The following is an 18,504-nucleotide window of genomic DNA, read 5'->3' on the forward strand; positions in this document are numbered from 1 at the left end:
CAGTGGAATTGGGAGAGGAAGGGAGCTCCAGTCACCCGGAAACCGATGACTAGGATGGAGCTATAGAATTCACCCAGGTAGCCATGGAGGAAACGGGAGAGTGAACTTGAAAGCAAAGCCAGGTCAACGAAAGCAGTGTGTAGTTCAGAGCAAAAGAGAGAGGCCTGACAGTGTGAGGAATAGAGGTGTGAGATCAGGCTCGAGAGAGAGAGGGCAGGCAACCGAGAATTAGAGCAAGAGTACAGGGCACTGCACTCACACTTGAGGGAAGCGGAGATAGGTACTGGGAGCAGTGCTGGGACGAAACAGAGTTGGATGCAAGACTCCTAGCAGGGCTCAGAGTCACACCGTCCGGTCATCAAAGATGAAAGGGATGAGCAAGTAATCAGTGATCAAAGCAGCTTGGTGCTCACCCACCCGTGATGCAGGAAAAGCAGAATGGCACCTTTACGTGCACATGAGGGGAGCAGTGATTACAACAAGCGTTGACCACACTGGTGCACCGTAAGGATAGACCTACCCCCAGGGAGGTAAAAGAAAGCATGGAAGGGAGGAATTTTGCGTACCCGTTTTGCGATCTGTTAACAGACTGGACTGAGGAGAGGGACCAATATGATCGGTCTTGGCCTAGGGAAGGATCGCTTGAGCCCAAGGACATGGCAGTAGTGGAAGATTGCATCAGACTAGATGGAGGAAGTCCCAACTGTAACTTTCCCTACATACAGCAATGCCTTGCTAGGTGGGAACTCTATGTTGAGGAGAAACCTGCAGGGCCATCCAGGTTGAGGATATGCCCACAACTGCAAAAGGCTACGGTGGGCCCAAATAGGTGACATGGGCCTAGGTAGACAAAGAAGGACTAAGAACGAAGTTACTGTTGTTGCTGGATGGGGCTGGGAAGTGCAATACATATTTCAAGAAGAACACGCAGATATTAACCCAGTGATAGGTGACATTAAGAGTCTGTTAAGCAGCCTAATTGGGTAACAGACTAACACAGCGTTGGCCCAAGCCTGCATTCCACCAATAACACTAACAGAGACCCAGCATGACGGGCAGCATATGATTCATACCTGTACTGGATATGGACAGTCCTGAGAGATATAGTCCCTGACAGCCCAGATGTAGGGGGGGCTAATGGCATGAATACCATGAAGCCAGACGAAAGCATAGGCGAGTTCCTGAATAGAATCAGGGAACAAGGGGGACAAGAGACAGGACAGTCGTGGCCCGATAAGCACACACAAGTCACATTTTACTACAATATTCTTAAAAAGGGGTTACTCATCAAGATACAGAGTGGGCTGGAGAGAATAGCTAGGTTAGATACCAAACCCTGGTGGGAGATACAAACTCTTATACTCCACGGCCACAAAAAGAAGTACGAAGAGGATCGATAGGAGCAGGAGCACACTGTAGGAAAGTAGGATCTGATTCTTATAGTAACCCCCACTTTTTGCTGATGTTTCACTGGCTGGAATCCTACTATCCAGGGCCCCAGCCTAGCTGCTTTCTCCTCTAAATTGATTGCATTTGCTTTAGGTACACTCCAGATTGTATTCTGGGGTACCCTTATAAGTCCCTAGTATATGGTATACTATTTACCTAGGGCATAGGTACCCCAGAAGCCTCCCAGGCGCTGCAGCATGTATTATGCCACCCAAGAGAACACTCAAACTGACACCACAGGTCTGCTACTGCAACCTATGTAAGGTGGTGCATGCACCCCTTACATAGATATAGAATCACTATATCTACCTTATATCACTAAACATTTAAACCTATCAGTCAGCCCTATGGCAGGCCTTATCAATCCTGAAGGCAGGGTGCTGGGTTTTGTATGAAAGGGTGCCCTTGCATGAGCAGAGCCTCTTTGCAGCCTTCGGAATCTATCCTCCGGGGTTGTTAGTGATGCAGCCAAACCATATATACTTAAGTGCATTATAACCTTGCGGTAAATACAAACTTTAAAGCGGCTGCATGGAAACATGTCGTGTTTGGTGTCAAACACCTTGGAATTATACCTCCACGCCAGTAACTGGCGTGGGAGGTATGATACCACCCTCCTAGAGGGAGAAATATGACAACACCGGTACACCCAGTACCAGCTTTACAGAACCTGGCATCACAAAATGGATGCTGCTAGCCACAGACACGAGTCTGCCCTCCTGCTGCTGAGCTGTGCTCGAGCAGGTGAAGGTTTGACAATAGGCTTCCTGTCACAGGGAGGTGTAACCACCTCCCAGACAGGCTTTAATGTATTGGGGCTGGGTGGGTGCACTCAGAGTGCTTTGATGGCACATTTGGTGTCCCTGTACATAGGTCCTCAGAGTTTGTCCCACCCCTTCCTTGGGTATAAAGTAGGAAACCCTGACTACAGGACTTTAGATTTTACCTGGACGAAACTCTGCTACAGAAACCAAGTACTTAAAAGATCTACACTACGCTGGATGACTGAAGAATCTCCCTTGGAGTAAAGGAGTTACTCCCCTGCAAAGCAGGCACCTTAAACGCATCTGACCGCTTTGCATCTCCCGTGCTCCTGAGAACTCTGAAGATTTCTGCGACACAGGAGGTGGGTTCCCAAGTAACACCGAGGTCGACTAGTGCTCTCAGCAATCCTGAGACCTGCAGCACTCGTGGGGACCGTCAACCTGTACCCCTGGACACCGTGTCCATTTGCAGCAGCATATGCTTTTCGGCGATCCTGGAGGCTGTGCTTTGGGCTGCTTGTAGTCCTGACCCCGAGCAGTAATCCCACCAAAGATTTCCCGCATACACTTCACGAGTGTTCCATGTGCTAGTATTTTGTGATTCCGCACAAGGTACCGTCGCGATCCCTGGTCCATTGGCCTGTGGGTCCCTGTGAAGGCAACTTTAACTTTCAGTGGGCTTGGATCCCACTGGACACTTTTAATCTTCCTGGCAGCAGCACTTCTTTGCATCACGACGCTGAAATCAACAAGCGTTTCCAACACCACTAGACCCCTGTGCACCCGGCTCCCTTGGGATAGGTAACACGGGTATCTCGGTACTATCAAGGATGCTGGCCTTAGAACCTTCTATGTGTCAAAGGGTTTGCTTGAAGTCCTCTCCTAAGTGTCCTTAATCTTTAAAATTCCAACCGCGACTTTCCCATAAAGTTGTAAGGAGCTCGCGCATGTGTCTCACACTGCACACGTCCTCTGTGGGTCCCCTGTGACACTACCTTGGGTGGTTCCTTGGGGTCCCTGATTCTACGTGCTCTAGGCACTGAGTCAAGTCGTGGTTGTTACACCACTTTCTTAGTACATGGTTCGGTCTTCCCCTGGAGCCCACTGTGTATTGTGCTATTTACTGTCGTTCTAGCGATTTCATATTGTGTACTTTGTGCTCCAATCTCATAAAGAGATTAGCATAGAGAGTTTAGTAATAAATACATATTTCTATCATATCACTTGTGTGGTTCTCCTTTCATGTGGTCATTCAGGAGGTTATGATCTGATGAAAAAAGCTGCTTTACATTCCTTCAAGACTTAGCCTGAAGGCTGCTCTTCATATGTACCACTAGGATAGCTTTCAATAAAAGTTGTCTTTAACCTAATCATCAATAAGTGTCGTTTCGACTAGTGCAATGTGCCCACTTTAATTAGTGGACAGCATAAACCAGGCCAACTTCTCACACAGGCTCAAAGAGACACAGTGAAACTGGTTCAACACAAGTTGAAAGTGACTGCCCTCGAGGGGGCAACAATGGTCACAACCATGCGGATGGCACCGATCTCAACGTGGGCTCCACCACAAACCTCTAGAGGGTTCCTAACAGGCTACACAGTAGGGGCCTGGGAGGCTGGCATCAACCAGACCCTAGTGAGTGCAACTTTTGCCACAGGCCGGGTCACCTGGCAAAGAGATGCTGGTTAAAGGCATACCACAAGCAGCAAAAGCAGCAGAGATCAGTAAACCAGGGCCAGCTGCCACAAAACCTCATAAATGTCACCTGTCAGAAACAAGCACACAGGAGTCGGAATGTACCAAACATCCAGTCACAGAGAGGTCTGCCATTCACCACACATGCACAGCAGGGACCAAGCAATTTGGCGAGCACGTGGCAGCAGGAGCCATAGACAGGGAACCCTATGCGGCAGGAGCCACAACACACACGGGGGGACAGTGCGGTGTGATAGCACCTTCACGCAATCACAGAGCCAAAATGCACAGTAAAATACACCCCAGCACAAGTAGTAATGACCAACACAACTTAAAACCCAATGGTTAATAACTAGCACCCACTTAACCTCTTCTCCCAAACTATTACCAGATCAAACAAGCATTTGCAATGCAATAGGTCTCGCATTAGGAATGTTTGAGCTATTGGTATTGTAAATGACAATTTTTTTATGTATGTGTTGGTTTTGAAAATAGCGAAATTAATAGATTTGTCATTTACAATGCCAATAGTTTTAACTTTCGCAAATGTGACACCTATAGCAATTGTAATGCAATATGTGTTGTATTTACGTGACTTAGATGTATTGATATTACAAATAAAAATGGCTTTAAATTTTTTAATAATACTTAAATAAAAGGTATTGTAATTTATAATGGCAATAGCTTTTGTAAATAACTTTTGTGAAGATTATGTTCATTGTATTGTGACGAAAATCCAAGAACAGAAGTGAAATATTATCATATTTTTGTGACATTTGTAATAAAGCTTGAAACATTGAGAGAACATATTTGAACCAGTTGTGATGTGGCACTGAGTGGTTTTTGAAGTGTATGTTGCATTTAGTGCTGTGTAATGATGTGGCCTGTAATTATGTGGCACTGAGTGGGATTTGGAGTGTATGTGGCATTGAGTGCAGTGTAATTATGTGGCGTGTAATTATTTGGCGTGTAATTATGTGGCACTGAGTGGTATTTAGAGTATGCTGCATTGAGTGCTGTGTAATTATGTGGCGTGTAATTATGTGGCACTGAGTGGGATTTGGAGGGTATGTGTGTGAGTGTGCAGTGTGTGTGAGTGTGCAGTGTGTGTGAGGGTGCAGAGTGTGTGAGGGTGAAGAGTGTGTGAGGGTGCAGAGTGTGTGAGGGTGCAGAGTGTGTGAGGGTGAGTCTCCTGGGAATATAAACTATGGGAAAATAAATATTGGGAAACATTACATACGTGCGTGAGTTTGCAAGGCAATATATAAAATAAAGAAACACAGAGGTAAATGCCAGCTATAAAAAAATCCATTAAGTTGCGAGAGACAACTGTGATTTCATGTGAATAAAAAAAACAAGTCACTGCGAACACGATGGCTTCAGCGAAACCTAAAATCTGTGTAATCAAGGCTGACAAACACAGCTGATAAAACCAATTTCTTTAACGATGACTTGTGTTACATTTTATGCAGAGAATTAACATTTGGTGTGGTCCTAATGGAAAGATTCAGCCATAGCAAGGTTAATGGCTGGTATAACCATGTGCCTGGTGTAGGCAGCGCATGACAATCAACAGAAACAAAAATTATGACTAAGCAATGGTCTTCCCTCAAGTCTTACGGAGCATGGCAGCCTGCACAGTTTGCACTACCCACCAACAATTTGCTATGCACGATGTGAATTAGTGCACATGGCTCATGGAAATTCTAGATTAAATATGCACTCAGTCAGAACTTATTTAAACCGGCCCATGGTTCCTTGTGTGCAACATAACAGAAATAAAGTTGGGCTCAAATCATCTAGACATAACAAGGGTTTTGGTGGCCCTCAGTTGTCCATTGCCAATAAGCTCACACAAAATACCCTCACAATTGGCCACTAATTGGTATATTTAAACTTTCAGGTTCTCTCAAGAAGTTGAGAACTAACAAACAGCCATGATGCCATGACACATTTCCGGACCTCAATACAGTTTGATGCATTGTTTGCAAGGCAGCGTCGCGCAAAGTTCAATATTTACCTGCACCCCACTAATCTTGTTAATTAATGAAACAGATACACTTTTCAGAACTATGATTATCTGGAACAGTCCATTGAGCTGATTCCTCCCAGAAAATAGGCCAGTTTGTGACTTGTGGACTACGCTAAGATATGTAAATAGTTAGCAATATAGCATGGCTAAACAGGAAGTGTGCCATATTATAAAGGAAAATGCAGCTCGACTGAATTAAACAACATTATTATTACCTGGACGACTCTGTGTTTCCGACCCGGGGCACGCTATTACTTTGAAAAATGAGCTTGAGTTCCGGTTCTGCTGCAATAACTGCCAAAGTCGACCGCCTCACGGTTTCCTCTAGTACATTAACATACCACCACTACGGAAGCTGTCGGAAGCATTCCACATTTTTAATCGGGATGCGCACGTGCACAGAAAGGTTAAGAGCAGAGGCACGGCCGCCCACTTCACTGAAAGATCAATCGTTGATCACTCCAGCACTACCGCTTGTAATATAAGAAGTCTCTGAACAATTTAAAAGCAGAAAGCGGCACCCGTCGTTTTCCTTGAAGTCCCCAAATTTCCATGAAATGTGTTGAAATCTGCCATGAGCTCTTCACGGGTGAAGTTGGCAAACCGCAGGTGAATCTTTCTTCTACTCATCAGCTTGAAGGAATGCAGACACCACAACAAATCTCCTTAAGATAAGAAGCGAAACAGAAAGCAGCTGCACATCCGGGCCGTGGAGGAGACATGGGAGGGCGGGGCTGCCCGTGCATGCGCGTATTTGTCACTTTCGTGTTGGAAAGGGAGCCCCGGCGCCAAAGCGAAGGGCTGGTTTCCTGTCCCCGTTGGCGCCGGCTGCAGTGAACGTAACCTAAAGTGTATAAAGAAACCGGAAATGGATCACTTAAATAAGCATAGGTCAGTGGACGGTTCGGTCGAGCACGATCTCTTCCCTCACCGACATCACTCTTCCTGCCTCAGTCCATGCTAGCATGACGAGGTTCCCATAGGTGTATCTCCCATGGCACCAGTATAAATGCTGTTTGACCAGCTGAAGTTTTTGTCAACAAATAAGTTCCAAACGAACGTTTTGTCTTGTTCAAAATTAACTGTATTTCACATTGTTTCAAGTAGTATCACAATGTTTCTTAATTCATCATATGTAGCAACATATTCCAATGCATTTCGGTGAATTAGTTCACCTTCGTCAGGGAATGTCTACAAACAAATAGAGAATATACATTGTAACAATTTATAAATGAATACATGTTAAAGTCACACTTTTTTCGAAAGTTTTGTTTAAACTAATTAGTCACGTAAATATTAGGCATGTTTAAACGGAATGTTAAGCAAACTAAAATAGCTCGTGTTTGGTGCTGCTATGTGGTCCAGTTTGTAACGTGACCGTTATACTTAGCCTTCAGCGGTTCGTTTAAGCTTAAGCTTAGTTCTCCATTAGGCGGAGGGTTAAGATTTGTTCACATGCGGTCGCTTGCCGCTTACGTTCAGTTTCACTAAGTATCGCCCTGGCTCACCTTGAAGTTGCTAACGAAAATCCTTCCGCTACTGCCTGCGGGTTACTGCTATGGTTTGTTTGCTCGCTGGCTCAAGGTATTACAACAGACGCCGCGTGTGTAGCGCATGCGCAGTGTGTGACATTGTCGTTTTTTTTTTTTTTGTGTTTTTTTTTTACGTATATACAACTGCGTGTGATTTTTTATGAGGATTGACAATCCGGAAAACTTTAACTAACAAGCATCGTTTACATCGCTTAACTACAGCGGGTAGAGATTAATCAACGCGCCACAAGTGAAAGGTTACATAGTGTTACTGTACTCTTGCTTAATACTTATACCACTAAGGTGTATTGCAGGAACTAGTTCATAAGTAACATAAAAACTCTGTACGATCATTTAAACCATGTGGCTTGAGACTGTTCAAATAATAAATCCAGTGATTTTCGCGTTTTAACAAGTTTTTTTTGTTCAACGCTCCTTCTTTCTTCGGTACAATCTCCAAAATACATGCTCTCAGTTGATTTAAATTGTGTCGTTTTTCAATGAAATGGGTCGCTATCGTGGATTTCGTGGAATGGGTTCTGATGTTACTCTTATGCTCTGTCAATCTCACTTTCAGTTTTCTCTCCGTGTGTGCCACATATACACTTCCACATGGGCATTTTAAAAGGTATACCACATTAGTGGTGTCGCAGGTTGCATTGACTCTGAGTGGTATTTTATGTCCTTTCATGGGGTGACTGATATTCGACCCCTTGATGATGTTGTGACAGTTGGCACAATTTAGGCACTACACACGCGGCGTCAGTTGTAATACCTTGAGCCAGCGAGCAAACAAACCATAGCAGTAACCCGCAGGCAGTAGCGGAAGGATTTTCGTTAGCAACTTCAAGGTGAGCCAGGGCGATACTTAGTGAAACTGAACGTAAGCGGCAAGCGACCGCATGTGAACAAATCTTAACCCTCCGCCTAACGGAGAACTAACCTTAAGCTTAAACGAACCGCTGAAGGCTAAGTATAACGGTCACGTTACAAACTGGACCACATAGCAGCACCAAACACGAGCTATTTTAGTTTGCTTAACATTCCGTTTAAACATGCCTAATATTTACGTGACTAATTAGTTTAAACAAAACTTTCGAAAAAAGTGTGACTTTAACATGTATTCATTTATAAATTGTTACAATGTATATTCTCTATTTGTTTGTAGACATTCCCTGACGAAGGTGAACTAATTCACCGAAATGCATTGGAATATGTTGCTACATATGATGAATTAAGAAACATTGTGATACTACTTGAAACAATGTGAAATACAGTTAATTTTGAACAAGACAAAACGTTCGTTTGGAACTTATTTGTTGACAAAAACTTCAGCTGGTCAAACAGCATTTATACTGGTGCCATGGGAGATACACCTATGAGTCCATAGGTGTGCAACTAGTTAGTATCAACACTTACACTCCAGGAGGGGAGTGATTTCCATGTCTGCACGGTAAAAGTTTAAAAAAAAGGCGGTGCACACCCCTTTTCCACAAGGCTTGCAGCATGACTAGGTTGACACATCTGATTTACGTAACTGAGCTATGATGACGGCAGCTCATTAGGGTATGTCAGACAAGGTGTAGTAGGCAGGGGCATACCTACGGCAGCGCTGAGAGTGGAGGCTGAAAAAAAACCTCGAGACCCACATCACATGCACATTTTAATGGATAAGACACGGGTAGATTCATGTTCCAAGCGCCTGGCTCAGCGCGCAGGAGTCATTTCTATTCAGTCGTAAAACCTGACACAGAACTGTGCCATCCCCTGATAGGAATATCTTTCCACGAGCTCAGCATGTCACTACCCATAATAATTTCGGTTATAAGACGCTGCAGTGAGATATTTGAGTTGTGGTTAAACCACAAGTCTCCAAGGAGAGCCTGGGGACTTCTGACGTACAGACTGGAGAAACCAGGAGTTTCTTCAAGTTCCCGCCGGGCCGCCGCGCTGCCTGCGACGACCCGGAAGCGGTTGGGCAGCCGGCCAATCGCAGCGCGGCCCCAACCGGAAGTCCCGCCCCCATCGCGGCACGAGAGAGAAGCCACTGTCCGAGGAGCCCCGAGGGCTCCTGATAGAGTCCCGGTCCCGAGATGGGGGACCGGGTGAAGAGCGGCCGGGCGCATGAAGAAGGCGGGGCTCTCATGTGGTGAGAGTGACCCGCAAAGCGCAACCGCCGCCCGAGAGGCACGCTGAGCACCGCCAGAACAGGTGAGTGTGTTGCGGAGGAGGAGGGGTGAGTGGGGGTGGGGTGTGCGCGTGTGTCTGTTGTAGTGTGTCTGTGCGTGCGTGTGTCTGTCTGTCTGCGCGTGTGTCTGTTAAGGGGGGGTGCGTGTGTGTGTGTATGCAGTGTGTGTATGTGCGCATGCGTGCGGGAGCCTTTGTGTGAATGCGAATATCAGGCACGGCGACGTGCGCGCTCACGAGCTACAATCTCCAGGAGGACAAGCTCGTCACAGTCTGCAGTCCACATTCCCCGGAAAGCGACAACATTAGTTGTCTCCCTAGACAGCAAAGCTTCGCTTTGCTTATGTCTAGGCGAGACCTAAAAAGGACTAAAAGACAGCAGTGGGAGTGCAAATTAGAATTTTCTGTTGGTATTCAATAGAATAACGTACAGGTTAAAGAAACCTAAGAGTGCACGGCGTACCTTTGAGGAGTGTTTGAATAAATGCTGAGTTCTGCCCTCGCGAGCCATGGCACCCGCTCAGTCGAGAGCGGCGGCCTGGACGGAAAACAGTAAACAGATATATATATAAATATATATATATATATATATCCAGAAGTTGCTCAGAAAATGAAGGTGCACACGAGCCACAGTAGACTATAGGCACAGTCTTTATTTCCATAAAACAGCACACTGAACACTTCGTAATTTCCTCCGTATGCCTGACGCTTTTCGGGAACTTCTTCCCTTCCTCATAGGCTGTGCTCAGATAATTGCTTTGCTTCTGGTGCCGGATTTAAATTGTTGCCCTTTAATAGGGGGCAAAAATTTAACACGGCGGCTTCGGCTGTGGAAGGCTGCAACACCCTGTGATGTCAGAGGGGCATGGGCGCCTAAAGAGGTCTTTGCTCGAAGTGGAGTCAAAGGTGGAAAGATTTTCAGCGACTGAGCATTTGCAGCCCATTTAAGGTCGTTGGGACTCTGTATTAGCTTGGATCCCATCGGGGTATAATGCTGGCTTTGGTGCATACTACAAATCCCAGCAGGCAATGGGATGTCTCATCTGAGCGCCTATTGGAGGGCAACAATTAAAAGACTGTGCCTGAAGTCTACTGTGGCTCGTGTGCGCCTTCATTTTCTGAGCAACCCCATGCGGGGTGCGAATCTCCAGCAGTGGCGAGACGCTAAGCGTACATTCACGGTAGCAGAAAGGTAGCGTTGACCAAATAAGAGAGCACTCATGGAAATTTATAACAAGGTGCTTTTAACGTGCAAGCCTCCTCGCACTGACAAGACTAGTTTTGCCACTACGCCTTTATTAATAAGTGCGAGGAGGTTTGCACATTCAAAGCACTTTGTTATGAATTTCCGGGAGGGCTCTCTTCTTTGGTCGACGCTACCTATCTGCTACCTTGGATTGATGGATGGATATAAAAGTTTGAAGAAGGAATATTTATTGCAATATTCTATTCTTTCCTTTATCAAACAGCAGCTTGTGTATCATTAAGGCGTGCTACTCCTTGAACCATTTATGACTCTCAATGAAAATCCTGTGATGCAGAAGAAAAGATTACTTACTTTTAGTCCTGCATTGTAGGAATCTCTATTGAAGTCATAAACTACACTCCCCAATCCCACCTCTTTGGAGTTTTGGAGTTAGCATTAGAACACTAGATATCCTTTAACTTTTCCATAAAAGAGAACTGAGCGGTTGAGGCAAACTGCCAGCATCAGTGATAGAGGGACCTTCTGGAGTTCACAAAAGGACAGGGCCCTTTTCACTATGATTTACTGTAAAAGTCTATGAAGTTACATTTTGTCTTAACCTTTTCACATTATTAACCTGCCTTTGCACTTAAGATATTGAAATGTAGCTTTAAAATCTTATCAGGTTGTACCTGTTGGTTTTCCAGAAAGAAAATAGACCGCTTCCAGGTGCCATTTTCATCCTATGTCCAGCTGAATTATTCACATCCTGGGTTACAATATGTGAACAACATATCTATGGTAAAGTGTCGACAAAGACAGCAGGATGATGATGCAGAATTTCAATGTCTCTGACGATTTCTTCAAAATGGCCCTGACAGGTAAACCTAGTTTCCATCTTCTGAAGACTAAGCTTTGGGATTTTTGTGGTTTGAGCAGCGGTTAAAAAGGTATTGAAAAATTCCAGACCAAGAACACTCCATCATCTAAGACCCAATCGTGATTTTCTTCGAAATATCTGCTGAGAACATCTGCTTGCTGATATTGTTATCCTGGAAGAACTGTCTCTCGTCAACAAGTTCTTGGCAAACAGCCACAACGAGATCTCTGAGCTTCCTACAACAGGATTATGTTCCTTGTGCTACCTTGCTTGTTCCATTAGTTTATTGTAGTGGTGTTGTCCTTCTGTACTAGAATTCCGTCTGATGTCAGGGACGGGGCCACACCTTCAGAGCTGGGTTTAGTTCCCAGAGTTCCAAGTTGTTGATGTTTTGAAGTCCACAAACCTTGAACATCTGTCTTAGGTAAGCACCCAGTCCTAGCTGTGAGGCATCTCTTAGAGTTGTTTGATTAGGAATATCTTTATTGACTGTTGATCCTTACAAAACGTTTGCCTGGCACTTCCAGGATAAAGGCTGTTTCACTGCCTGTGACAGACAGAGCCTGTCATTCCAGTTGATCTCTTTGTGAAGTCACTGGTTTTCCATACATTGTTGTAGGTGTTTCATGAAGCGTTGCACTTGACTCAGTAGCAATGTATGAAGACATATCCAGCTGTGATAAAATATTTGATGAGCAGTTGAGTTTGGAGACTTCATGAAAGGATGACATTTTCTTCAGGTAGGTGATACTCCCATGAAAGAAACACTTTCCTTGCTCTGTGTCTGAAGTTTCTAAAGTCACTCACAAGTAAATTGGGGTCTGAACTGAAGCTATGGTTGACTTTTGGCAATTGATTTCAGCTGCAGTAGATGAAGCACGGAGACTGTGTGGTGAAGATCCTCCTTTAGTCTGATTAGTTTGTGGGCTTTGAGAAGCCAATCATCCAAGTATGCGGAAATGTAGATCTTTCGGTGACATAAGTAGGCTGCTACCACAGCAATGCATTTGAAGAAGGTCCCAAGAATGGCTGACAAGGACTATCAATAAAAATGCGTTAATCACCACAAAGTGGAGACCCTTCCTGCCTTTCATTAAGACTGGAATATTAAAGTAAGTAAATGAAGACTAACTGCATATTAACAATCATTTCCCTTTCCTGAGATGAGGAAAATCTTACTGATCAGGAAGTACCTTGAACAGATGCGCCTCTTCATTTGGAGAAAGTTACAGACTTTATTTTCTTCTCTATTAAGATAGGTGTCCACTGTTGAAGGTCGGTCATTTGGTGTGTTGGTGTGAAAGCCTGTGGAATGGCCTGGGGCGATCCTTTTAAAGTACAGGGGTCTCCAACATTTTCTGTAATGAGAGCTACTTCTGATCAGTGAAAATCATTGTAAGCAATTGAAGGCCAAGCCACTCGGCAGTCTTATCAGACACCCCATGCCCAGCTTTCTTGACTTTAAGTCTAATTTCCAGAGGGCCAGATACTATGGTTTGAACAAAATACTTTAACTAGGGCACTATAACAGGGCTGCCATGTGTGTCAGTGAGTGTGTGGTATTTGGGGCTGTATGAAAATACGTACATATGAGTAAGATATATGTGTATGGGTGAATAGGAGGCTATGTTGTATGTATTTCTGGCACAGGACATACCTTTTGCCATAAGGAACACCGTTACATGTATAACACAAATGTGCAACAATTTCTTTCAAACAGGTGACATTTAAAGTGCAGAAAATGTACAGCAAAAATGTTCATCATATGGAATGTTTTGCTGCCTTTTAAATTTCCCGAAATTGGAAGAAAGATGCCCGCTGCGTGTAAATGCAATACTTCAAAAGGGGAGAAAAATAAACGGAAGAGTTAATTTTATGTATACATGGATTACAAAAAAACTCATCATTTAAATTTTCTCCCATTTCAAAGTGTCACATTTGCAAACAGCAGGCATCTTGCATCTAGTGACCTGTAGGCACTGTGTCATATTTGTAACACAAAAAATACAGCCATTCCTTTAAATGGGAGGAATGTCAAGTGAAGAAACATGGTTAATAAATATTACGACTTAATTGAAAGTGGAGAAAAACATTGACTCAATGTTTCATAGAAATATTTTTCTTCACTTAACATGTCTCTCATTTAAAAAGCTGACTGTATTTTTCAGTTATACTTATGGCACAGTGTCTACTGGCCATTGGGAGCAAGAGGCGTGCTGTTTGTAAATGCAACATTTTGATATGGGAGAAAATTAAAGTGAAAAGTTAACTTAATCATTAAATTAACTCTTCATTTTAATTGTGTCCTATTTAATAGCATTCAGAAATATAATTGTGTCCTCACACTCCAATATAGAGTTCACAAAGACTTTTATTTAAGATCTAAATACTTCACTGATTCAGTTCTTCACCTCTGTTCCCTGGGTCATAAATGTGACGACTCCAGCATTGCTCATTATCCCGCCCTGCTATCTGCAGTCTGAAGATAATAATGTAAAATAAACACAGCCTTCTCTTAACTTCAAAAGGAAAACATGACCCTAAACAAGCATTGGTTATCACCTATGTTGCATTAGGTTTCACTTATGGGATTGATGATACTTGTTTTTTAAAAAGGCAATATATTGTGTTGTTGCTGGTTTTAAGTGGGGAGATTAAGTAAATGGGGTAGTTTGATGATAGAAATACATGTACCAGATATGTAGGCTTGAAATTGGTGCAGCTATGGCGTGAATAGGTAAAAGGTGGATGTAAAACCTAGCATTCATTGCACCCATAACTAGGATCATTACCAATATATATTTGACAAGTTAAACAAAGGCTTCATAAATTTTCTAAAATAAATAGGTCTCTGGAGCCATGAGGAGCTGTTTGAAGAGGCTACACGCTCAAAGAAAGGATGAAGTCATGGAAAGGGACAGAAGGTGGAAGAGAGAAAGAGAAGGAGATTGGGAAAAATTGAGAAAGTGAGGGAAAATGGTAGTTAAGGAGAACAGAAGGGATAGTAGAAAGAATAAAAGCGAAGTAGGGGAGGTATACAAAAAGAGGTGGAAGGGAGGGAAAGAAAGGGAGAAGGGCATGGCTTTAGAGAAAGACAGGTGGGGAGAAAAAAGACAGATAGGGAAGAAGTTAGAAAAGTGGAGGAAGGATAAAGAAAGACAAAGGAAGGATGAAAAGGAAAGGGAGCAGGAAGAAAGATAAAAGGTGAGAAAGAAGGAAAGAATTAAACATTAAATAAGGAAGGACTAAACAATTGAAAGAGTAAGAACGAAAGCAACATGAAAATGGAATGCGAGAAAAATGGAAAGAAAGAAATAAGGAAAGGGGTTGAGATAAAGAAAGGAGTAAGAAGGAGATGAGATAAACAAGAGAAAGAGGAAAAATTAGATGAAGGGTGGAGAAAGTGAGACAATGAATTCTGCTGATCTGCCATCTGGGGGAAGAAGGTGCAAATATCATGAACTTTATTAAGAAAAAACTCAGCCAACCTTTTGCAGCGCGAAGAAGCATCATCAGACACAACAGGAGGAGAGGACACTTTAAGAAGTGTTTTTGCTATGCAAAAGATTTCGTGGGGGAGTTAGATGTCAGCATTATTTTTTCTTCATAGAATAAAGCTTAAGCGGATTTAATTTCTTCTTTATACATTTTGATAGCTTCCCTGTATTTAACTTTATTGACAGGGGAAAAATCCTTTCTCCATATTCTCCCCAATTTTTTGCAGGATTGTTTAAGCTCACAGAGCTTAGGGGTGTACCATGCAGTTCGGTTAACTCCAATTGTATTCAGAGTCCATTTCTTTGGAAGGACATGGCCTCTTGATGCTTCAATCCATTAATTAAAGTTGTCGTTGGTACTAATAGGATTGGGTTTAGACCTTGGTCTGGAATTTTCCAAGGTTGTTGCCCAAAGCTCCACTGAAAGTTTTGAACATAGACGTATCTGTCCTTTGGCCGTAGAGGCCGGCAAGATGGGAGTTTGGGATGCCCATGTAAAAGGTATGAGGAAATGATCGAACCAGGGTAGAGGTATAGGGGCATTTACCGTTAGAGCCTGGAAATTCCGAAAAAAAGGGGTAGAGTAAATGGCCTTTTTAAATGAGTGGGACCAATGACTTTTTGTTTGAATTGAAACGCCCCAAGGCCATTAACCAGGTCGCAAGTGGCTGAGTGTAGAAGGTCATCAGAGTGGTGCATAGTGGGCATGTAAGGGAACGGACAAGTTAATGTCTGAAATTGAATGGGGCCATCCAACAAACTGGTTGACTGGAAATTGTTGGATGACTTATGCGGAACCTTGTCTGGGTTGGAAGGAGTACATCTGCTGCTGTTACTCACTCGGTTGGTGGAATCAACATAGAGATTGAACCCATTGCTGATGGCAGCAGTCTTAGCGGGGATACGGAGATCTGAAATAAGATCCTTTAACTCACACTGCTTTCAAGACGTGCTTTGAATTTCATGTGGATCATCTGCTTTTCTGTATGCGGTCCAAATAATAAAAGAAAGGTTGCAATTTTTTTTATAAGATTCCGGATTGAGTGATGACAAGAGCAACATGGATGACACTGTCAAATTGGCTGAATCAACCAATGCACTTATAACCTGATTAGATATCAGAAGGCCTTCTACACCCTCACTGTCTTTCTGTAGCTCTTATGCGAAGTTCTGTAATATCTACCACTGTGCCTGGTCATACCAAAGAGCACTGTAGCACTGGCAGCAGTACTGAACATATTTTTCCCTACATGTATTGCAGGGGAAAGATGTTTCCGAAGCAGAGGCAATACATTTCTTGACTGCTGTGACTATTACAGAGTCAGGTTTTGGGTCTAATCGAAGGATGACAGGGTCTTATTCTGGAGGCCTGTATTTCTTCACAAGACTAGGTGCTCTGGTTGTATCAGGTGATAGATGTTCCCATTATAATTCTAACCAACCAGGAACTAGAGGCAATTAGGTTTTGGGTGGAGATCAATGCTGCATGGTCTTCATAATAACTGAAACAGATGCAAGGCGTGCTTCAAGTGGAATACTGAGCTTCACCACGCCCTCTGTCCATAAGATAGATGGATGAGGTGATGTCTTCCTAAGGGGAAAGTTTAGCTGGCGACCAAGTAAAAGACGTAGGCATGTGGGGGTCCAAGTCATGTGTCCAAATTTCGCAAAAATGATCTTGAAGGCAAACGTGATAGTGACCTCTCACCTCTTTGCTTCCACTGTGGTTGTTACACCTGCAGATGTCTATCTTGTAGGCATGGAAGTGATTGTAGTGTATTCACTGGGAAATATAATTTGAGCAACTTGTTAAGAGAATATGTGGCCTTTTCCTGAGTGCAGATATCAAAGATGGCATACAAACCACCAGTTTGGGTGTTGCTGTTATTGGAAACGGCAAAGTCCTTAATGATGTTTGGCCTGGATCCTCTGTTTGTATAATAAAGGATGAAAGACCAAGAGGAACTGGTGCAGAATCTGGGGTAGGAGTCAATCTAAAGTGTTAACTTGGCAGAGGAGGTCTGCCACTGAGAAGGCACATGATGCTGAAAACGTAGACCTGAATGAAACAAAATGGTGTACAGACTTGGAATGCCTCAACATCAAACCCATTGGTAATGTAGAACATTGAGAGTGCTTTGACATTGAAGCTCTTCCTAATGCTGAAAGGTGGTAGTGAGTCAACATTGAAAGAGATCCACTTTCCAATGGTGAACGTGCAGGCACTGTACCTTTAGCCAACTTTGTTGTTGGTAGTCATGGAAATGTAAAGGTTTCACTCTTCCAGATTTTCTGTCTTCAGGAATCCTTTTAATATTGCAGAAGAGGATCCTCCTCTGGGGGACTTTTTGATGTAATTTTGTCCTTGGTATTCAGGTTCTCTAGCTTGTCCCTCACTCTGATATGTTCCCGCCCACTGGCTATTTTAACATAAATTAACATTTAGTAGTAGAATGTGAGATAGTTAGAAACCACAGAGACTTTATGGATTCCCAAGTAGACTTTTCCCACCACAAGTAGGGCATTTCCCAAACACTGAAATAAAAAACAAAACACATATATGTATATAATTTATTTATTTTGAAGGGATGATCTAGTTAGGTGAAAATCTCAGTTAAAACTTAACATTTTAAACTCTGAAAACCATGAAATTCACCAGTTATAATTAATTGATGAAGATGATCTCCATTTAGGAATCTCAGTTTCCACATTTTATAAATATACCTACTGCTGTTACCGAAATATATCTGGTCGGTCCAATACTTGCATGAATATATACAGTAGAAGCAGAATATCCTTATCAATGAATATCCTATGGTGCAGAATGCACTATACAACATAGGCACTTTAATAATTAATTCCCTGATTCTTAAATGTGTTCAGGGATGGTCTACCTGACTGCCTAGGTCTTCTAAAAGTCAGTGCTTCAAATAGTGAAGGTTTGGGCCAAACGCTGTTGAACAATAACTGTACAAGAAATGCTTACCAATTTTTGTGGTACAGATGCATAGTTCGGGTAACCAAGCACATCTTTTATAAAATTATCATCACACCTTTTTCCAACCCAAAGGTAAAGAATCTGAAAAAATGAATTATAAAATTCTCAGCAAATGTAAATTTCCTGTCACACAGATACATTATACTTCTAGCAATAGAAAGCTTCATAGAATTTCATTTATGGCATACATGTAATATGTGCAAAACCTGCTTTATTATCAATGAGTTAATTTGCAATTAACACTAACAATTTCTTTTATAGTTTTTGTGTTTTCTTTTTTTAG

The 18,504-nt window shown here is 43.0% G+C and overlaps 1 protein-coding gene across 4 annotated transcripts in view; it reads right to left on the reverse strand.

Annotated features, from left to right (window-relative positions):
• SEC24B (SEC24 homolog B, COPII component) overlaps positions 1-18,504 on the reverse strand; it is a 764,077-nt gene that overhangs the window by 116,201 nt on the left and 629,372 nt on the right. For all 4 annotated transcript variants that reach the window (XM_086962000.1, XM_086962001.1, XM_086962003.1 and 1 more), the window contains one exon: positions 18,210-18,302. In XM_086962000.1, the coding sequence (XP_086818126.1) occupies positions 18,210-18,302 (93 nt within the window). The remainder of the gene's footprint in view (positions 1-18,209; positions 18,303-18,504) is intronic.

Source organism: Lissotriton vulgaris, chromosome 3_1, assembly GCF_964263255.1.
Source record: "Lissotriton vulgaris chromosome 3_1, aLisVul1.2, whole genome shotgun sequence".
Taxonomy (NCBI): domain Eukaryota; kingdom Metazoa; phylum Chordata; class Amphibia; order Caudata; family Salamandridae; genus Lissotriton; species Lissotriton vulgaris.